This window comes from Centruroides sculpturatus, unplaced genomic scaffold (genome assembly GCF_000671375.1).
Source record: "Centruroides sculpturatus isolate CEXI.00-Female unplaced genomic scaffold, Cexi_2.0 scaffold390, whole genome shotgun sequence".
Taxonomy (NCBI): domain Eukaryota; kingdom Metazoa; phylum Arthropoda; class Arachnida; order Scorpiones; family Buthidae; genus Centruroides; species Centruroides sculpturatus.
This window is the reverse complement of record NW_019384599.1, coordinates 357,823-382,522: the sequence shown is the minus strand read 5'-3', so window position 1 is coordinate 382,522 and position 24,700 is coordinate 357,823. Positions and strand designations below refer to the sequence as shown.

General features: G+C 29.3%; 1 protein-coding gene across 2 annotated transcripts in view; it reads right to left on the bottom strand.

Moving 5' to 3' along the window:
• LOC111624945 overlaps nt 1-24,173 on the bottom strand; it is a 50,866-nt gene extending 26,693 nt beyond the window's left edge. The window contains exons 1-6 of one of the 2 annotated variants that reach the window (XM_023367940.1): nt 23,910-24,173; nt 19,933-20,121; nt 6,662-7,134; nt 4,686-5,519; nt 3,653-3,812; nt 1,939-2,024 (exon numbers count right to left, since the gene is read on the bottom strand). In XM_023367940.1, coding sequence (XP_023223708.1) covers nt 1,939-2,024; nt 3,653-3,812; nt 4,686-5,519; nt 6,662-7,078 — 1,497 coding nt within the window. In that variant the 5' untranslated portion in view covers nt 7,079-7,134; nt 19,933-20,121; nt 23,910-24,173. The remainder of the gene's footprint in view (nt 1-1,938; nt 2,025-3,652; nt 3,813-4,685; nt 5,520-6,661; nt 7,135-19,932; nt 20,122-23,909) is intronic. The other variant, XM_023367939.1, reaches the window with a different exon arrangement.
• Nucleotides 24,174-24,700: the final 527 nt, after the last annotated feature.

The window sequence follows — 24,700 nt, the reverse complement described above, 5'->3', positions numbered from 1 at the left end:
TTTTGGAGGATGCTGTTTCTGGTTTTGACTTTGGCAGTAAGACTCATCAGATGTGTTTTAAATGACAAAGTCCTGTCTAAAGTGACACCAAGATATTTTGGATTCTTATTGTATTTCAGTAGATTGTTTTCAAAATAAATCTTTAAATCTTCACTTGCCAGTTAGTTATTAAAGTGAAAGCATGTAGCTTCAGCTTTTGTTATACTTGGCTGGAGTCTCCATTGACAAAAATATTGCCCTAGAGTAGATAAATCTTGTGTCAGGGTTTTCTCAGTTATTGTAAGGTCTTGTCTTGTGGCAATCACCTAATCATAAGCATATCCAAATTTCCTTGCATTTGTTTGAGGCAAATCAATTATGTAAAGACTAAAAAGCAGTGGTGCCAGGACAGATCCCTGAGGTAGGCCATTATTTAGTTTTCTTATCTTACTTCTTAAATTTTCCAGGATAACTTGAAAGTCAGTTATTTAACATCTTGTCAATTATCTTAAACATTTTCAAGCAGGGTATCACCCAAAGCAGCTTATAAAGTAGGCTATGCCACCAGACAGTGTCAAATACTGCAGTGAGATCAATATATACCGCAGATGTTTTTAGTTGCCTTTGGTATCCAGCCTCTATAAAAGTTGTGAAGGCTGTGCAGCTCCTATTTGAACAAAAACCAGAATGTTCTCAAAAATTGTATTACTTAGTCTGTTGTAAATAAGTCTCTCTAAAAGCTTATACATCACACTCAGGAGTGAGATAGGTCGATAACTCTCTGGTCTATTATTAGGTTTTCCAGGTTTCAGAATAGCTATGATTTTAGCTTGTTTCATAGCTAGAAGAATATTATCTTCCTGTAGGATGTCAATAAAGAAACAGGCCATCCATTGCTTAGTGTACTTCCCACTGTGTAACAAGAATTCAGAATGGATACCATCATTTCCAGGGGCTTTACCGATTTTTATTTGTTTAAAAGCAGTGGAGATTTCTCCAGTAACAAAGGGTAGTGAATATGCAGTATCATATGTACATTTAGCTTTGGGGGACATAAATTATTTTTTGATCTTAGTTGTGAATTCACAATCTCTAAGAGCTCTAGATGTATTTAATATATGTTCTGCAATAATATTTCTCTACCTGGTTTGATGGTTGTCCACCCAATCTTCTAAGCAGGTACCATGCCTTCCTATTTTAATGTTACTATTAAAACTAATTAATGATTCCAAATTTCCAGTGATTTCACTATAAAAAAATTTTTCACTATATAGATTCAAAATATTTTATATTCTGAAATCAGTAATTTAATGCACTAACATAAAAATCCAAATCAATTTCTACATGGTCTTCCAAAAAAATGCTACCAGCTTAAATTATTATAATTATGTTAATAATTCATTATCTCAGAATGTTGTAATGTACATTAAAACTGGATGATCATCTAAATTTCACATTTTTCCAATGCATGTACCTCATGTCACATGGCACACATCCAACTGACACTAAAATTTCTCTTATACTCACTACAGCATATTTGTTGTCACTCCACTCATAGTAGCCACAATTCTACAACTCCCGCAGATTGTACTGTGAACATTGATGAGTGATTCCACCTTTGCGAAATATGGAACACACATAACTCCTCTGTTGCAGAATTGTCATTTTAATTTATGTCACTTCATAGAGATGGTAAACAATAAGACATTTGAATGTGGATGGAAGATAAAACTTTACGGTTACTCTATTGATTGACATATGTACTTCTCCGATAATAATTAACATAATTACAGTCATTTAAAATGGTAAATTCATTTTGGAAGACCCTGTATTATAAATGAAATATTTGTATTTCTGAACCATTTTATTTCTTATAAATATATTTTCAAATTTTATTGTAATTTTCTGTTGGAATGGCCTGATGGAATAATAATTTATAAATTAATCAAGACAACTTACAGGAACTGCAGGAACAGGAATTACTGGTTGAGTAGCAACATTGGATACTTTCAAAACTTGAATTGTTTTGCCAGAAACTGCTGATTCTAAAAAAATGTTAAATATTAAAAATTTTAAATAATTTATGTAAAATTATTTTAAATTTTTACTATATAGTAATAATAATATTTTATAAATACTGTTATCTAATCTAATTAATGTGAATACAAGTTTATTTAAATATTCTAAATTTAGATTCCAGAAATATTTAAATTCTAATAAATATTTTAAGAAATCATTAATATAATTTATCAGTGAAAGAGTAAAAAAAATAAAAAAAATTTCTAATGAAGAAAATACAATTGATGATCAAATATTAATTTTGAATCTATATTAATGACAAATAATTTAAATTATTTTTTTATTATTTACAATGATATATTATTAACATTTATAAATTTCATATTATGACTCCCAAAGAGATAATAGAAATAAATACTCTTCTTCAACTCTTAACAAAATGACCAGAAAGTACGCCAAGTAGCATCAAAACTCAAAGAATTTGGAATACAACAGCAATTAAAAGAAAATAATACAACAAACTTGGAGAGAAGACACTACTAAAACCAACCTAAATCACATATAGTTCTGCTCCTAATATAAATCTAAACATATTATACTTTACTTTTTTTACTTTATTACTACAATTTTTTGTTATCAAACCCACATATCAACTCACCCAGAGATATATCTGCTACATTTTTTTGCAATTACTATCTTCACTGTGTAATGAATAAATATATAGCAAATATTAAAACTAACCCTGACTAAAGAAATCCATTAAGATCCAAGACAACTTAGACAAAAACAATTCAATCAGTCAATTCTAGACTTATGAATTCCCACCACATTTCAACAATAACAAGATCATTGTCAGACAATCTAAACAATGAATACTAATCTTCAACAAATAATGCTAAAGGGGTTTGAAACTTTGTACAATAAAATTTCTACAAATCATTTATTTCTTGAACTAAACACTATCACTGATACTCTGGTAAAGGTACTGAAAATACAGAATTTAGAAATAGAATTGAGATATTAGAAAAACTCAAAAGAACAATCTAACTAAAGAAGATATCTGGAAATACAGCTGGTCTTACATAATAGTAAAACTAATGATCACATGATTACATCATCACTACACACAACTTTCATCAAACTTATGTAAATCAGTGCAACCTGCTATTAGACATTGAAAATACAGAGGGGGTGCAAAAGTAGGTATACAGTTGTTATTATGGAAAAAACACTTACAGGGAAAATAGAAAAAAAAATCATTTATTTTTATGTACAAATTAAATCACAAATAAGGAATACAAACTAATAAAAGATATTAAAAATAATAATAACAAACACCAAACATTTGTATTTCTCAGATTCTCAACTGTTTATCTACTTTTGCACCCCCTCTGTATAACACCTAAAAATATTAGTGATATCTCCTTTCTTGGTAAAAGAAAAACTTAGTTAAAATCTCCTTGAAATTTTTTGAATCATACCTAAATTACCTAAACAACATATAATAACATCTTAAAGCCCGAGTAGATATTTAGGCGATCGTTTGGTGATTTCTTGTACCTAAACAACCCCAGAAACTGACAATATAATATTACCTTGTGAATTTTTTTGGTAATTGTTAGATTTGTTAATAAAATTTTCATTAATACATTACCTGGAACTCTACAAACTGAGTTTCCAGAAAGAGGATCAACAGTCATTGTTCCAAGCACTGTACCAGTTTTTGAATCGACAACAATCTTGCATGAATTAGAATTTATTAATTTTCCAGATAATAGTAAAGGTGGCATAGCAGATTTATTCGTTGTTGTGGTCTATAAACAAAAAATTATGATATTAATTTTAAATTTAGTGATAACCAACAGAAAGTTTATCAAAAGACGCTTTCATCTAAAAATTCATCTAAAAACATTTATGTAAGCTTATAAAGGTGAGATAATATTTAAATATATTGTCTCACCTTTTGAATATGAAAGTTTAAAATAAATCTTTTACAACTATTTTTTTCAGATAAATAAAGGATGTTCTCCTCAAATGTCTCTAGTTTTAAACTGTTCAATAAAATCCATTTGTTCAGTTATATGATAAAAATGTGTTAGAGAATGTTGGTCACTACTTTAAATTTCATGTGCATACACTTGAAAGTGTTGCTGATGCTGATACTGCAATGATCTAGATCTCCATTGCCACAAGGTCTAGAACACATTTCTTGATTCATCCCAATCACTTGACATTATCTCTTTAAACGTTTTTCTTTGTGAATATGTCAAGGATCATATGTATGCTATAGAAGTGCCAGACATGAAAGCCTGGTATACAAGAATCATAAATGCCATTAACAGCATGACTCCTAACATGATGGCTACATTAGGTTGCATGCTGCTTGTCACATCAGGAGCATACATAGAAATTTACTGATTTAATGTAATGTAGACGTACTTTCTATTACCATAGTCTACAGTACTGCAGTCACATTTCTTTTTGCAAAATTAATCCATAAAACTAGAGATGTTTGAGGGGAACACCCTGTAAGATTTCATTTGTAAACTTTTTTAATTTAATTTGGAACCACATCATATATAAAACTGATTATTAATAAAAGTTATTATAAACTATGATGAATTTCATATATGCTTTCAGATAACTTTTATGAAACAAATCATTCCCTTAAATGTAAAGATACTTACACTAGGAGCATTAGCAAGAAAAATTGTTGGTGGCTGAGAAGTTGTTTGAAGCAACTGGATAGGTGTTTGTGGCTGACCTATCATCACAGGCATATGATTTACAGTATTCATTTTTGATTGAGAAAACACAGGAAACACAGATGTAGCATTTGTAGATGTGGAAGTCGATCCAACAGGTATCAAGTTATTATTTTCAATAGGCTTTCCTGCAGTCAACGCAGAGTTACTGGTGACCGTTTTTGATGGCAAAGTGGTCATTTGTGTAATTGGAGTAGTCAGAGAAGTTAATAAAACTGCTTCTGTTACAACAGGTAGTTTGGAAACAGCTAGTGAATTATTTACAGGAGGAGAAACAGTCTTTTGAACTAAAGTATCATGAATACTTTTATCAGATATATTGAAATCTTCAGAGAGAAAATTTGATTTCATATTAGCATCTTCAGGAGGAAGAAGACTAAGATCTGTGCAATACGTTATTTTGGCATTTGTTACTTTTAAATTATATAATCTCTTAAGGACACTATCGTATTCTTGTCTTGCTCTGCGATAAGCATCTACTTGGGTCTGAGTTAATAACTCTTCATAACACTCCATCATCAGATCAATATTATTTTCCGGTTTGATAATAATTAAAGGCTCCTTCTTTTTAGTTACATTTGCTGTATCAAACTGTGTAAAAGCTGTTGAATTATCTTTCTTTTCCTTACAAGAATTCGGTTCGGCAAGCTGATATTTCTGAACGGTCTTCGATATTTTTGCAACAGCCACTCTCGCAGCTCTCTTTTCTTTAAATTTGAATCTACATCTTTTCTTTAAATTTGAATCTACTTCATCCTACAATGACAAAAAAATTAAACTGATAATTTTTAAAATACCAAATAAATTGTTTTCACTTCTTAAAACAATTTCTTTCTTTTCAATTTTCATTGTAAAGATTAAATTTTGCTGCATTTTAAAACAGTTTTTTGAAATTTTAAAATAGAGCGGGCACTAAATACTTAATGTAAAAGAACAAATACCAAATACAGCATAACTTCTAATGTGTAAAAGTGAAAATCAATAGTCTTAGTAAAGTTGGCATGGAGTGCTTAAAAAATTCTTTTCGAAGATTTAAGTTTGTATTTTCCTGAATACACATTTAAATCAATACATTTAAATAAATGTTACTGAATCATTGCACATTTATATATTAACATAATTATTTTATTTTTAATTTTAATTTAGAAAAAAGTATTAACATTAAAAATATTCTTAAAATGTTCATATAGTAACTTTGTAATAATTGTATAGATAATAAACAATGTTGAAATGGTCTCTTTGGAATCAAGATAAACAAAAGAAAAAATTACAACTATATGTGGTCATCACTAATGGCTTAGATATAACTTTTTAAGAGATTATCTTAAATTTAAGAAAGAATAAAAATTATTACAATTCAAATATCAAATGAACAGATAGATTCCTTATCAGGCTATAAGGCTAAATAATTACTAAGCTATTTGGCAGGAAACAGGCCACCAGCCCACCATCTCTTGTAAAATATAATAATTATAAATAAATTAATTAATTAAATTTAATTTAGCTATACAGCCTGACAAAGAATTCAGCTGTTTATTCAGTATTTGAAATAACTATTGGGTTACACATATTTATGCTTCTTATTTTAAATTCCTGTGAAATCAGAATGTTAATTATAATCACCCTGTATACACTGCACATGCTGAGTACTGTTGACTAAACTGGGAACTATTATATTTTTTAGAGGGCTTAGTCAGGCCACTGACACATACAGCTGTAGCTACTGTTTTAAATAATATATAAATTTTCAATATTAGTTATTTCTATAAAGTTAATTTTATACATTCATATTCATGTTTTCATATTTATCTCATATATTTTAATGTAGAAATAAAACATGCTATTTCCAATATAGTTTTCTTACTGTGTTACAGAATCAATGCATAATCCTAACTTACCTCAGAGTCTGATGAGTCATCGTACAGTTTTCTTCTTTCGTGTAAACGTTTTAATGATTTTCGATTTACCTTCCCGTCGTCATCACTGCTGCTTAACAGAATCACATCACTTTCACTTTCGTTTTCGGTGTCATCCGTATTCTTTGGTTTAGCGAGATGTAATTCGGGAACAGAACCTCCTTTTAGTAAAGTCTTTCTGCCATTAGTAAAATCTTTTTGTTTAAAATGCGAAGAACACACTTTGTTTTCACTACTTTTATTGTCTTTTATGCCCAAGAGATCGACCCATAATTCACGGAGCCATTCCTCTTTCGGTAAATTGTGCCATGTAAGTTTTGTATCGTTTGTTGTATTATTGCAAGATAAAGCAGCACACACCTTTGTCATTGCAAAATTACTAAATGGTAAGGTAAACATGAACAATTCGTATGTTTAAACATTCACTACAAAATAAAAATTCTCTCTTGTGATAGCTGGAGAAAGATACAATAAAAATAAATATTTAATAAACTATTTAAAACATATCCATAAGTTAAAAATATGAAAATTTATAATTATATTAAATTTAAACTTTATAATTTTTATAATTAATAAAGCATTATTAATAATTTCTTTCTATTATTTCCCTCATAAGAATTACCTAACATAAATAATTATTAGAAATAATACTTTGGACAATGAGAGTATCTCCATTTATGTAATATGAAAATTCCAGTTAAAGGCATATTATATCTATAAATTTGTTGGTGAATAAAATCAAATATTACAGATGTAGATGTATAGATGATAATAGTAGAGATGGAAAAAGCTACTAATCTTGACGATTTTTGATTTTTCAGACATGTTTTTCATACAGTCAAACATAGGCATATATGTGTGCAGATAATCCTCGTCACCTTGCTTAGCTTGCATCTGCTTTCAAATTGCACCTGTCAATTTAAAAGCAGATGCAAACTAAGCAAGGTCATGAGGATTATCTGCAAGTTTTAATTTTTAATTATGAACTTGTCAAACAGCATTTTGTTCATCTAAACTTATCAAAAGTTTATAAAAAGTTGAGAAATTCTTTGCACACTGTAGACATATTCATCTGTCATCATAATTTTTCCCTGAACTATTTTAAAGGCATGCCTTCCCTTTACTTCTTGTCCATTCACTTTTTAATTGATATTTGAACCTATACAATAACTTCACAAGTCAGCAAACCAAACAGCACTTTAATTAAACTCTGCTATAGTGATGCAACAAATAGTATATTCTGCCTCAGACCTAATAGCCGAATATTTGGCCAAACTGCTCAACTTGATTAATGCATGTACGAAAATTGGCACGCAAACCGCATTATGGCAAGGATTGTGCACTCTGTTCTCTATTGGCCCACTGTCACTACACTTTGCCAATCACGTTAATTCTTGACAGTTGTAGCAAACAGACATGAGTGTCATAGCAGTATGTGATAAGTGATGATATCAAATGTGGATAACAATGAAATTACCTACACATGTAAATAACGGAAAAAGAACAGAGAAGGACCATGTAGTGAAAATGTGAAAATAAATATGGAGGAAGCCTGGGGCCATTCGGGCTACCAAGCTGTCTGGGACTTCAGTTATGATAAATAATTTTGTACAATGAAACAAAAAAGTTAATTTAATTTTCAAGTTTATAATAAGGGATGATTTCATAAAAATGCTTTACAGATCATTAATTATTATTTTTTCACATTTTATGACCTAAGTTTCGATCTAATGTGCCCACGAAGTAAAAATTTTCAAACAAATTTTTTACCCTTTTTCACCCCTTTAGGGTTGAATTTTGTATAATGTTTTCTTAGCAAACCTAAACTTTACAAAAGGAACACACCCTCAAATTTTTATGTTTCCAGCACCAGTAGTTTTGGCTCTGCATTAATTATCCTATCAGGACTTGTTCTTTTATATACGAGTGAGTATATGGATGACTAAACTACATAATAAGTAAATAGTTTTCATTTAATTTGTTATCTTTTTTTTTATCTCTTAAAAAAATAACTTAGTTATATTACTTTTGCTTTGATCTTTTACATAAATAAGCAAAAAATTGCACTTTCTCAAACTTGAAATGTATGTTCAGCATTAATAAAAGTTACCAAAATGGTTAATTTACTGTATTTTTGTTATTTCTTACTCCTGTTTTTAGGTACTCAGTATTCGGCCAAACAGCGAAACATAGGCTTAATACCGAATAGTAACTGAATAATCATTGCATCATTACTCTGCTAATGTTTTCAGAACTTTTATAAGGACCATCATCAGAGTGTTACATTTGGAACATCAAATACAATACAAATCAAAGTGTTTTAATCTTAATTTAACATGGTAATTGGTTGAAATTAATAACATACAAATAAACAAAACCAGTCTGATCAAACCACCGTATTAGTAAAAATAAAATTAAATTAAAATGAGAAGGTTATTGTATAAGTTTAAGTCAGTATCCTTATTTAATCAGTTTTGTTAGTAAATTAATTGATATTACAGTGGTGCCTCGTATAACGTACTTAATCCGTTCCAAGTGCACGTCCGTTAAGTGAAAAGTCCGTTATACGAAACGCATTTTCCCATAGAAATACATGTTAAAACATGTAATTCGTTCCGCAGCACAAAATAACCGTACTGTACCATAAAAAAATGAAAATGGAGCAGTCACCAATTATGCCGGGTAGTCAGATGTTGTGAGGAGGAGGTGGAGAATCACTTTATTCACACATTCATACAGATACAGACTTTTTACACATTGCAACAGGTCTCTTTTTATTGTTTTTTAATCGGAATCAGATTTAGGAGAGGCTACCGGAGATTGCAGGGTCAACTCCTCTTGTTCCATCCTTTGTCTTTTGGCAGCTGGCTTCTTGAAAAACATGTCCAAGGTGGTCTGTTTCTCTTTCTTCTTCAACACCTGTCAGAAATGACGGGCAAGGGTGTCAATGTAGAGATCATTGATACTGTTGGCCTCAACTGTGTTTGGATAATGAATGTTGGTAAACTCCTGAACCTGTCCCCATTCGACAAGGAAGTTTCTGTCAACTTTCATTCCTTCTAATGATTTCTTGCTTTGTTTCAATTGAAAATCACCTTTCTGTTTTTTTAGAAGCCATGATTTGCACAACACTTGAATAAATGTAAATACCCTGCACTGAGGTGATGTACGTAATAAACAAGGGAGCAAGCCAAATCACAACAGGAGCTCTGTACTTCAGATATACTAATAATATATTCTAATAATATTAATATGTTATAAAAATAGCAGATTGTCATTGGCAACGGCAAAAGAGTGGAAACGTCATTTGCACTTGTTCGCAGAAAGTCCATTGTTTGCCTAACGTAACTGCCAAACGGAAAGTCCGTTGTTCGCAACATCCGTTATTTGAGGCGTACGTTATACAAGGCACCACTGTATTTGACTATTCTATATTCTACTTGAACTTGAATCTCAAAAAATAATAAGTTTTTGGCAATTTCTCCTATCAATACAGATAATCTTCAACTTTTAGACAACTTGCTCTCTTGTACATGATACTTTGATACACCTAAATTATTTTTCATATTCCAAAGCATCTCACATGAATCTTATGGAAAATGAGTCCCAGGGGATTTAGCTGAAATTTTTTATATTTTGAAGTTCTAGTGGTCGTGACCAAAAGTCTCCATAAAAACAAAGTCAAGAACAGGACATTTGTGAGTTATCAAGTATCCAAGAAGCAAAAACAGTATAATTCATGCATATATTGTGGAAAACTTAAATTTTTTGTTTCAAAATATAAAATGATGTTTTCAAATATTATTGATCAATGCTATATAGATTTCCTTATGAGAAAATCATTCATCATGTGAAACAAATGAGTTTGATTCTTGTACTATTTGGGTTCATAGCACAGTACATTCTGCTATATAGTACGTAGATGGCCTTCTGGCAAGAGAGTCATTCCACCAAGACTTGATACCAGCTGAAAAAGATCTCCTATGGGACATTTTGAGGATGGATGGACATATATATACAAATATCTCCTCAAGTTATCAAGACTTGGTAGAATGACTCTTGCCAAAAAGGCACCAAATACAGCAAACGTAATGTAATATATAGTTTGGTGAGCTGTGAACCTTAACAGTACAAGAAGGATGCCTAAGTCCTGAGATGGGGTTCATCTCACTTCAGTCAGTATCAGTCTGTGGCAGGTGATAACTCCACCAGTCACACTATAGACTGAAACTTCCAGCTGTGGACTTATATATAAGTCCACAGCTGGAAGTTTCAGTATACATATGTGAGATGTTTGTCACAACTGAAATCATTTCCACATTAATTAATATATATATATATATTTAATTGTGACAAACATCTCACATATGCAATTCATAGCTATATATTAGATTTAGTAATTATTTTTCAATTTTTTTGTAATCTATAATTTTAATGATTAACTATTAACATATAAATGATTATGCATGTATGTACACATAGAAAGGAAAATGTTAAGTTATTGTTAACTGTATTAATTACTTTGATTACTGTCAATTAAAGAAATTGATTTAAAGTCATTTAATTAAAGATAATAGCCTACTATATAAATTGCCATTCAAGGACACTAATGAAAAATGCAGAAGAATAAACTTACTGCCAATATATTTTTGCTTTTATTAGACACAAAATTCAATTCATTCATTAGTAAATTTTTCTTAATTAATAAATAAATGTGCTAATGAAAAAAGTTACATAAAACATTCCTATATTTCACTCACAGTATAATCATCGTAAAATCTTCTTTGTTTATCATTTAAGAAGAAATACTATTACAGCAGCTACTATATAAAATACTTAACACAAAGTGAAAAAAATGACAATAAAAAAAAGAGGTTATTTAGGTCACTCGTGAAACTTTAGTAATGAATAAAAAAAAAACCACCTGGCCTTGGCTTCAATTTTAAATCAGTGCCGTAATTTAATTAAAATATTGAAACTTACTAAAATTATTATTAACATGTAAACTCATTGAGTAACATTTATAATATAAGAAGCTTCAAATTAAACACTGGTCTACAAAATCAAACTTTTTGTGTGCCTTTAAATAAATGCTATGTTTTTATACTAATTTGGGGTTATTGAATACAAATATACAAATAAAATTTTTAAATTAGCTCTTGGTTTCAAAATATCGCAAATATTAAATACTATGAATTTAAGAAAAATATCAAAGAACCTCAACTATATTTATTTTAAAAACAACATTAATTTATTTAGTTTTTGTAACTTTTTACATGAAATTGAGAATTAAGAAATAATACCAAAATATTATAACATTCTTTAATCAAGACTTTCTCTTCTTTTTTCACTTGTCTTTTGTAATCACTTTCAGGAGTATCTCTTTTCAAGTTCCAGCAGTAGTCTGCTAACATTGACACATCCCACCGGCCCTGGTATCTTTTTTCCATTCTTGATATGTCTTGGTGGAATCGTTTTCCACGTTCGTCACTTACTTCACCATAGTTGGCAGGAAAAAAATCAAGATGAGTGTGAAGAAAGTGAATTTTAAGGGACATATTGCAACCCATCTGCTGATACTTTTCTAGAAGATTGTTTACAAGCTCATCATAATTTTCACATTTCCTGTTGCTTAAAAAACCATGAACAACTCCTCTAAATGACTCCCATGCCACCTTTTCAAAGCCCTGTAAAACTGAATCAAAGTTTTTGTCCTTCAGAATTTCTCGAATTTCAGGACCAATAAAAATTCCTTCTTTTACTTTGGCATCACTTAGACGTGGAAATTTACTTCACAGGTATTTGAAGGCTGGTCCATCTTTGTTGAGAGCTTTGACAAAGTTCTTCATTAGTCCCAACTTAATATGTAAAGGTGGGAGAATTTGTTGGGATTCTACTAGAGAAAGATGCTTGACATTCTTTTCTCTGGGACACAGATTTGGTCTTGGAGTCCAATCTTTTTAAATGTAATGTAAAGATCTAGATCTGTAAATCTAAGATCTGTAATCTAAAGATCTAAAAATCGCTATGTACAATGCCCAAGTATCTCGGGTCCAAACGGGAAGGGGTTCATGTAGCATAAATGAACAATACAAGCTAACTATCACTTCTAAGTTCTGTAATTAGATTCAGCAAATTGAAAACTATAGTTAAAGTACATTTTCATGTAAAAGGCAATTTTGATGTAGACCAGTGAATTATTAATATAAAAAAACTCAAACTTGTTTTTTCTGATTCCAAATACCATATACAATTTACCAGTAAATATTGTAAATGGCTATATAACATTAAACTATCTTCTTATTGAATTACTGGAATGATTCACAGACAATCAAGAACCTTTAAACTCAGTAACATGGCTGGAGTTTAACGATTCATTTACAGAGGCTACTGGCCTACGTAATGCCAAGTTGGTTAGGTGGACCTTTCAAATTCATCATGTTCGGAAAGTGGAGGCCTTGGAGATTTACAGGGCCGGCCGACCGGCAAATGTATTAACTTTAAAGACAGCAACACTGGATGCATGCATGCATCCAGTGTTGCCGTCTTTAAAGTTAATGCATGGAGGTACATTTATGAAAAACCATGCAACGCTAGCATATATTAATTTACCCAAGCCATTATTAACATCTTAAAAAATTATTGTATATGAGATAGTTATATTTTTATGATTTTTTGTAGTGAATACCATTCAAATTGTTTTATATGCATTTGGTGTTGTTCTAAATTTTTAAAAATAATTTTTCAAATATGTTTGTTCTACACATTCTATTTTGAAATTTTGTTGGTTATAAACATGAAGCAGACCTTTGGTAAAATTGAAAACATTCATTTTCATTAAAACTTATGTTAATGGAGTTTAAAGGTTCTTGACTGTGTGTTACATAACAAAAAAAAAAAAAAAAGGTTTATTAGAGTTCACTCTAATAACAGTTTTCCTCAAGTGCTTTTGCACACTTGTAGATGGCTACTTATAACAGCATAATTGGACTTCTTTGATTAACTTTGAATACAAAGTTCAAACATAAAAAAACAAAAATGTAAACATTAAATTAAATATCTAATCTTGCCCTAGCACTGCACTACACAGTTTAAGGACAAGCTTTTTGTTCTTTCACATTTGAACTTTGTATTTGATATTATTATTCTTTTTTTAATTAAAACAGAATTCTGTTATTTAATATTATTTTTTAAAAATTATTTTCATAATTATTAAGATCGTCAGACATCATTACGATTTCAAAAACCCGAAATGCCAATTATAGTACTGTATATCATAAACAAAATATCAATGACATTTTGATTTATTATTACTATTATTATATGATTGATGTTATCTGATTGATTATAACAATGAAAAAAATATTTAATTATCTTCTAACAGGTATGTTTTTACATATATTTTATAAAAAAACACATTATGGTACTAGATGTTGACATCATATACTCTTCTCAAACTGCACTTACTAAAAATAACTACCTTTATTAACCTTTAACATGTACTGTAGTCTATTTTATTAATTTTATTTGTTCAATCCTGATGAAGATCAATTAATTTGATCAAAAAGGTTGGATGACGTTAATAAAATAGACTGCATGTTAAAGGTTAATAAAGGGTACTAGATGTTTTTACAATTTTGAACAACAACATATGTTTTGATTGATCTTCTAATTATGAGATTAAATTAAATGTTTGATATTCTTTTCAAATGTTTTAAAGAAATGAAAAAATTTATTCTATAAAGTTTAAATGTAATATATTTTTTTTTATTCCCTACAGAGAATCACTCTTTTAGTAAATGTTAAATTGCATAAATTTAGTTGTATTAGTAATATTATCAAGACTTTGTACTAAATTAGATATAGTTTTATGTCCTTTGGAATTAGCATAAAGTTGCTATTGAGAGCAAATCACATAGGAACACTTCTTTTTGATGGAAAAAGTAGGTTTATTTTCTATAATTTAGAACGGATATGCATTTAGGACATAAAGCCCGAAATGCATAGCCGTTCTAAAGGCATGAAAAACAAGTGTTCCTGTATGATTTGTTCTCTGTAGCAGCTTTATGCTAATTATGAAGGACATACAACTAATTGTGAGAACATGAAAGCAATCAAATACTAGATATAGTTTAATGATTAGCAAATACAATATTCTAATTCATAAGTTTTGAAACACTCAAATGTAAATCCAATTTAAACTTCACTTTTAAATTTCTAGTATAGGACAGCTAAACATACTCCATTCCAGATCCACCAAAAACCCAAACCTGAAATTTACCTTTTGTTCAAAAACTTACCTGTAATATTACTACAAAGAACCACAAAAAAATGTAATGGCATAGAGCACAGGGAAATAGAAAGCCTCTATTTTTAACACCCTATTTTTACAGAATAAAGAGAAGAAAACTCTTGAATATGAGCAGAATCTGCAGAATTCCAACCCAGAACAGAAAAGATGTTCCTCTTCAGAATATATTGAGTAATATGCAGTCTCGGATGAACTTCAGAAAATATTAGGATAATATTAAAAAACAATTTCAAAATATCAAAGGGTGATATGAATGGGCAGGGACAACAACACTATGCTGCAAACACTTGGACAGACTTAAATGCTGTATGAGATAAAGTAGAGATGCTCAAGTGTTATTGATCAGGAACCAACCACCTCACTGCTGAGTCTATGTGAATTTATGAGAGAAGCTTAGCAGCTAATATAATTAACTGTGGAGACTCAGACAACTTAGTAATTTAACCTTCACAGATTTCATTATTAATTCATAAACAGTAGATAAATACAATGACATATCTAGGATTTTGAGAATAGATGCTGTTCAATACAGATTCAAGGGAGACCTTGGTCTCCCTTGAATCTGTATTGAACAGCATCTATTCTCACGATTTGTTTCATAACTGGGAATAGATTTCTTTCATAACCGGGAATAGATTCAAGGGGGACCAAGGTCCCCCTTGAAAGATATCGTAAACTACAAAAACACTAATATTGTACAAAAGAGCTCCCACCTTATATACGTTGCTCAGAAATGACAAAGAAAAAATTCATGAGAACAACCAGGGGCCATATTCTGGTCATTGTCTCTGGTCTCTCGTCTCTCATAAGCTGGTCACTGATTGGCTAATCCAAATGATTAGCCAATCAGCGACCGGCTTGTAAGAGACAAGAGACCAGAGACAGTGACCAGAATACGGCTCCAGGAGTATACACAATACCGTACAAGAACGACCAATTGGGAATAGACAAAGAATATATAAGAGTCACAAATAGAAATGTTAATGTAAGGGTGAAAGAGCATAAGTACGACATAGCTGTTTGTATATACAACATATACAACAGCGTTATCAAAAATAGTGCAGACTGATGTTAAATGGGAAGAGACCAGAATCATTACAAATGCGCACTCACCAACACTTGCATCCACAACAGAGAAGTGTCAGATCTACAGAACTAGCTTAACGGAAAAATGTTTAAACTATAAGGATGCGACCATTTTACCATCAGCATGGAAATATATAATCAGAAAGAACTCATAAGATGATACATCCACCAGGCTCAATAAAAACCTGAGTTACTATAAAAAATTTTTTACATATTGTATTGTGGTGAATTACCATATTTTGTATTTTATTTTATTTTCCTTATTTATTGTATTAATTTCATTATGCTTGTTTACTTAATTTGATTTCAATGTACTGCATATGTTCTAATATAATTTAAATTTGAACGTGTTATTCGAAAAGCCATTGATTCGAACGTCTTTAACCTGATGATGGCCCATGGAATGGGTTAAAAATGTTTGTTTAGCTGAATAAATGTGCTTTCTCAGTATTAAGGTGTGTTGACTTTATAAAGAATCTGAGTGTGAATAGGAAAGTGATAATATGTATGTTGAATATTTAAATATATTATACAAAAAATCTAATTTTTAGGATTTATTTAAATTTACTAATGTATTAGGAGATTTACACTATTTATGATAGTTTTTTTCCTCTTTGTTCCTTGATGCAAATTTAATTTAATGTCAAATAAATTCAAATTCAATTTAACTAAATCTATACATGAAATACAGCAAAAAGTTATAGCATTTTGAAAAAAACTTTTCTGAAGATTCTCCTTACTCAATCAAAACTTTCTTTGGATCATTTTCCTCTACTGACACATACAGTAATACCTTGACTTACGCTACCCTGACTTACGTGAACCCCGAGTTACGCGATTTTCAAATCTTGATTTGTCTTTTGTTTGAGTGCCAAGCAACTCTTGATTACTCAATCCCCCCACACTATTGTTCGGCTTACATGTTCAGACGTGTCACGCAAAATCGACACATAGCCACAATTTATTTTGTGTTATTTATTTCTGTGTTTGTTATATCTACGGAGACTTGAGAGACTCTATGTGGTGATTTCTTCTAACCGTGAACAAATCAAAAGATTAACGAGAACATTTATTAGCTTACATACATCTGACTTGGGTTTTACACAAATTGCGAAATTATACCCCGACTTACATGGTTATCACTCGGCCCACCTATTGCATAAGTTCGGGGTATCACTGAAATCAGTAAACAAAAGTATAAGGTTAAAACAATTAAAGAATACACTGCTATTTTAGATTTATTAATTGAAGAATGCCATGACAGGTTTGCTGATTTTGAGAAATGCTGAAATTAGTAATTTAATCTCATCTAGTTGATGTCTCTAAGACACCTGATAAACAGATAGAATTGGTTGAGTTCTCTGAAGACATCATTCTAAAGTCTCTTTTTGATGCCAAGAAACATCCTCTTAAGATATGGAAAATACAACTGTGTCCACATTTATGTAAACATATTCATTGAATGCTTTCCTGTTTTCAACTTCTTACTGTTGTAAATTTACATTTTCATATCTTACACATATTAAAACTCCATTGAGAATTCAGATGACTGACATTCATCTAAAGGACCAACTTCAGCTACATACAATTATGCTTGATCCTATAAATAAAACTCACTAACCTTATGTGGACTTTGCATTTAATTGCATAAACTGCTACAAACATTTTCAGTCCAGACCTTGGTTCTTCCTCAGGTAAATTTTCCTAAAAAAACGAATCTCTCCAGTGCTAGCATTCTAGCTTGGAATGTATATAATATTCTGATGTATTCAAATTCAAACATATTTTGAAGTTTTTATGGAAATCCACCTAAGGAAAGTCCACATTGTGGACTGAAAACATTTGTAACAGTTTTCACAATTAAATGCAAGGCCACATAAGATGAATGAGTTTAATTTATATTGATTAATGCCTTGCTGCTAGAAGATTACCCTGTTTGATTCTAGTTTTCATTACATAATATGCAGTCATAAAACAATCATTAGTAAATTTTCATTATGTTTTAAATTTATTATATTACTGTATTACTATTATTATTTAATTAAAACATGTACTGATATGGTCATTGCATTTTTTAAAGGAATTTAGTACTTACTAGGCACTGTTATTGTATTAGTTTTCATAAACTCCTAAATGATTCCCTAAATATGTGTATTTTTTGTATAAAAGCTTATAATAAGATTTTCCACCTGCAATAAAATATTTAACCTTGTGACATATCACTAAAATAGCAAGTGGCATTCTGTGATAAAAAAACGTTTCCCATCCCTAGCCTATTCCATTTTTCTAATACACTAGCATTCCTCTTCTGTTCTGCATTCTGCATACTAGCATTCTGTAACATTCATCTTACGCCTGAAAATGGCCTTAACTGGGAGAAAACATCTGTGTTTTCCAAAACTGTTACCCAATCAATCTAATAAATATATCTAAATACCATACTTGTTATATGTAAATTATATTTGAATATAATAATAAAGATTTTTTATATAACTCATAAAATATAAACTTGATAATTTTAAAAATACTATTCATTCTTTATTGGAGTTTAAGCATGTAAAAATACACCAAATATTTATCAGTTCTTCAAAAATTGTTACATAAATTTAAATATTTTAACTTAAATTTTAATTCCACAATTCAGACTTATCTCTTCCATAAATATAACTATTTTTATGTAAAAATGTCCTTAGTAAAGCTGTAATTATTATAAAATGATAATACTTTAAACTTTCTTTGCTTAGTAACAAATAAAAAAAATAATACAGTTTTCTATTTGATACTGATATCCTTTAGTGTGCTATGGCTTGAATTACTCAATACATATGCCACATATGTTCACCATCATCACTTTAATATACCAAAAGATATTACAGTTACTCATAATACTATAATAAACTTTGTACTCACTACAATTTAATTAATTACATTAAAGTATTTTGCACAACTCACATTTAATAAAAATAAACTGTTTCTAATATATCATCTTTTAATGTTAGATTTTTATTTACATTTTCCAGTAAATTATTAATAAAATTGTTTATTATTCATATTTGTAAACAATGTTATTAATAATTTATTAGAGGAATGTAAATAAATATTCTCTATGCAAATCAGTACATGCATAAGGGGAAATTCATACCTCCTGACATTCTATATAGTCTTTCTTAAACAGAAGTATTGTAACTTTGAGTAAATTGTTTTGGAAGGAGCCATAACTTGCCGCAGTGGTTAGTCTAACTGAACTAGTAGTAAATAAATAATTTATTGAATATCTCTAATAGGTTAAATGATTTTTATTATATTGGTAGTAACAAAATAAAATATAATACTGCTTCTTTATGTAGCCAAACTATTTGACTAGAAAGATCTTCAGCTAATATAGCCTAATATGTAATGCTAATTTACATATTGTAATACAGCTTCAGCTAAGCTTACATTTAATATAAGCTGCTAAGATAGGTAGAAAACTTTTCTAAAAGTTTGGCTACTTAAAAAAGCAATTTTACTTTATTTTATTAATATGATGATGCCAATTTGAACATTACCTTAATGTTTAATACAATTTAAATAACAGTTATTTTTACTTCTTATTTTGTAAAATTTCACTTTTTAACTTGAAAAACAAGTCGAAAATATAAAATTTCCTAACATTTGCAACAGTTTCCATATTAATAAACTGGGATGCATTTACTATTTACATATTTTGATGTATTATTTTTAATGATTATAAACTGTAAGAATGTATATTTTGTCTTCAATATAAACTTTTTACATTCTACAATTCTCTGAATATATATAATAATAATTATTGCAATAATTCCATAAAGAAAAATCTTTGTAAAATATAAATCACCATTGTTTAAACGATCTGAATCATTAGTAATTCGTTGGTAGATTATTAGTTTTTACTGTTATTCCATCCCACATTAATTTTTTCATTTATAAAATATGTAACATCTAAATCTCATATCGTCTGGAGCAGGAGGTTCCCAACCTTATTAACATGCTGACTCCAAAATTAGATTTAATTGCTGATCAACTTCTATAGTGGTATGCAAAAGAAAATAAATTATGAGTAAAACAAAATAAAAACAATCAAATACTAATTAATAATAATTATTTTGTATTAAAAATAAAATCAAAATTTTAAACTGTGTTTTATTTTACTAAAATTTACAAATATGCACAAATAATATAAAAAGTAATTTATCTACTAACTCCAAAATGAACCCAAGTAATTTACTGATGTCCAGATATATTAATTGACCACCCAGGGATCACTAACAATTAGTTAAGAACATCTATTCTAGAGAAGGACAACATAACTGGACTGAAAATATTAGCAAAGAATTGTATGTCCTTTGGAATTAGAAAAAATCACACAGGAACGCTCCATTTTTTATGTGATTTTTGAACGTTCCTTTGTGATTTGTTCTCAACAGCAACTTTGTGCTAATTCCGAAGGATATACAACTAATTGAGAGAACATTAAGCCATCAAGCATTAGCAAATAAATTTACATAATTGTGTGTTTTGAATAAAGGAATTTTATTTTATTTGAAAACAGTATTAGTGTGGAAATTATATTATTTATTGATGATAATATAATCATATTACCCAATAGGAAAAGTTAATTATAGAAATATATTACAGTAGAGCCTTGAAAACTCGGCCTAATGTGGACCGAAGGGTGGCCGAGTTTGTGAAAATGCCAGGTTATCGGGAATGGGGTTAAAAAAGGATAAGTATGCGTGTTTCCTCAGAAAATATTGTACTGTACTTGTATGTATTGTTTGCTTGAGAATACAACAGAGAATAAACTGCCCAAATACCCTTAAACAAAGGAAAAGTACGTCCTTTATGAAGGCATAGAGCCTTTACTACATGAAAATGAAAATTAATGAATACACTGTGTACAGTAATTTACCTGATAAGACAGACCTCAGAAAAATACTATGAGGAATAAAGCTGTCTATGATGAAAATTAATTATCTAAGGGTATTTTTGCCCTGCCAGGGTGTGACCAAGTTATCCGGGGTGCTGGGTTATCGAGTGCCGAGTTTTCAAGGCTCTACTCTACATTAATTCCTGAAATTAAAATTTGCAAGGAAAAATTGCATTAATTTTCATTTCAACCATTACTCAAAACCTACATTAACATATAAAACCTAATCCAAGTCAAATAATAATAATTAATTAGCTTTGAATGCATTGAAGTATACATCTACATTAAAAATAACAGAATCAATTATGTTCATTCTTTCTGCCAACAAAAAGTAACTAAATATTCCATTGTAATCAATAAATGTCTCTTATAAATTATATATTACAGATAGAGAATAATTTTATAATGAATTACTCATTATAAACATTGTGTTAAATTTACGTATATTGTATGGAATTAAATTATTTTGTAATGTTTATTTTAAAATTGTTGTAACATCATACAAACATAATTTATTGTAATTTAAATAAAACTGAAATTACACATCTAAGTATGCTAATACATTAATTTAATTTTTATTTTATAAAATATTCAGTTAAATGAAAAAGCAAAATAAGGAACCATTAATTCAGAACAGACATTGATAAATAATTATCTGAGTATTATCATTATATAAAGAAATCAGAGAAAATAGATATTGAGGAAAGATTATGGATGACATTAAAATACTCTTAGCATGTGATATACAGAACAATTCTAAATTATTATCAGGGTTTCTATATTCTATAATTTTCCAACTGGAAACAACAAAATAAAACTACTTGTAGAATATGAAAGTGTAACTCAATAAGTTTATGACATATAGAATCAATAGTGTAAAGTGCTAAAAAACCTCAACATGTGCACCTTTCATGGAACATACAATTTACAAACAACAATCAATTTCCCTCAAGTGTTTTCTAGCATTTGCAATGTAACTGTGTCTATTGCAGCAATAATTCTGAGCTTCAATTTATTGAGGAAAGTCATAGGTGCTGTGTAAACATCTTTCACATATTCCCATAAGAAGAAATCAAGTGTCATAATATCAGTTGAGCACAGAAAATATAAGGAATTGGTCCACGCTCAATCCAGCACCTAAGAAAATGTCAAGAAATTCTTGGAAAATGTGACTACGAGCCATCTCACTGGATCACCATATGAAGTAATAGATTTAAGTGTAGCACAAAGAAATAGGTCACCACTGTCACTGTTTTCTCATGAAGAAAAAGGACTCCAAAACTTCTAAATATGCCAAATGAAATTTTTTGAGTTACACTTTCATATTTTGCAAACAATTTTAGTATGTTTTTCCTAGTTAGAAAATTATAAGACACAGAAACTCTAACAATGATTTAGAATCACCTTGTATGTTGTATATCAAAATAGAGCAATGATTGAAAAAAATAATCAAAAATACAAAAATTATTCAAATATAATACAGAGTTAGCACTGATCATAAACTACTGTTAATATCAAAATTTAAAATACTGTTAAAAAGGATTAATTTCATAAATACAAAATTTTTCAATTGGATTTAATTTAAAAGATTAGATAAACAAAATTTTACTAAGGGCAATTTTATTTTACAATAAAAAAAACATAAATAAATTGCAACTGCAATGCATAAACAAAATATTTATAAGATGTAGGTCTATATAATTTTAATTCATTATTTTTGATACATGTAACAATGCAAGTATGGTCAAAATAAGGAATTATGTAATAAATCCAAAATCTTCAAAATCGGATTACAACGTATGCACTTTGAAAATAATTGGCATATGCCAAGTTATTTAAAAATCCACTTGCACTACAGAATATATACAGAATAACATAATATATAGTCAAATAAATCCTCCTTTTTATATGCCCAAAAATTGCACATACTTAAACCAAATCTCAACTATGGCCAAATATATTTGCATATTTTAGGACTTCAACTCATATATATTAATAATGGTTGAGGTATCCACTTGCATAATATGTTTCTGAAAAAATTCTGGTTTTAGAGCTTGTTTTTTATATAAAAAACAAAAACAGGCATTTTAACTAAACATGTAATTTATGCAAATAAATATTTCCAAGTTATAAGTAGATTGTCTGTTAAGTTAAATTCATGCAAAACTTGGGCAATCTGCCTAGGAGGAATGCCTTCCAGGAGATCTTTTTAAGGGGAACTTGCCCTTCAATCAGACATTATGGATGTGGAGAAAACCAGGAAAACTCCACGTCATGGCGAGGTGCAAACTCAGTGTTCAGGGAACAGAACCACTTGGGCACTGGTGGGTAAGTATCTTGTCATCTGGTAATTTTGGAAATTCCACTGAAACCACAATAATGACATATTTTTCTTAAAACATACATAAAAATTATGTTAACTATTTAAAAAAACCAATCATCAATATCAAAACAAAACCTTGTAAAGACATTAAATTCATTCCCACTTCAAAGAATGGAGGAGCTAAATTTACATGTATGTCCATAAATACCAACTTATGCATACATTGAAAAATTTTAAATATTAATAATATTTACATACATTTTTACATATTTATAAGTTAAAATAATTCATAAGAAATGAATTTACTACAAAAATTATGTTGTAAATTATGAAAATTATTCAAAAAAATCTTTTTGAAATTTACACACTTTTTATGTTATAATGGCAGCCATAGATCTAATATGGCTACCTTTACTATACATCAACACTGGCCTATTCCCGAAGCCTTCACATTTACAGAGTTAAATGACAGTCATTATCTAACTTCCAACTTGCAGTACGTAAATATTACATGAAAAAGTATATATTACATATGTTTTAATAGACCACAATCATTGCTTACCTCAGTTCTCCATTTTTCAAGATGGCTGACAGAAATTCACGTGATCTGACTAACCAATGATTATCCAGTAACGATTGTTTCAAAGCAGATGAGAAATTAAGACGGAACCAATTTGTGAACGTTACGAGAAAAGATCAATCGATTCGTTTTAAAACGAAATATAGCAAGTTAATATGGCCGTTTTAGATACTATGCTTTGTTTCGGGGGGCGAAACAACGAGGAAATCGAACATCTGACATGCGCTACGATTTTATGATGGCGACGCGTGGTGACCGAAAAAAGAACCAATCATATATTATTCGAATATGTTTAATATAAGTTTTCGCTTTCGACTTAATCGACGCTATTTTAATCATTACAAAGGGTTTACAAGTCATATATATTAGTTAGGATCATTTTTTCTCAAAACTTAAATAATATATTTGCTTATAGTTATTGTTCTTCGTCTATTATTGTACGAAACTTTTTTAATTTCGTTTACCGCCTAACGTGATAATATATAGACAATTTTTCACGGTGCAATAATATTAAATTTTAAAATTAATAAGAAATTATTGATTAAAGTGACGTCACTTCTTTTAAATTCTGATAGTGTTTTCTTATTGGTAGATTATAGTCACTTGACAATGTATATATGTATGTATGTATATATATTAATTAGTAACTATTTTAAAAGTTATTTATATAAATTAAATATAATATTTTTGTATATATATTTACAAAAAAAAAACATTAATATACTTATATTTAATATATTTGCAATTATATTTTAAAAATAATTTTTGTTAAT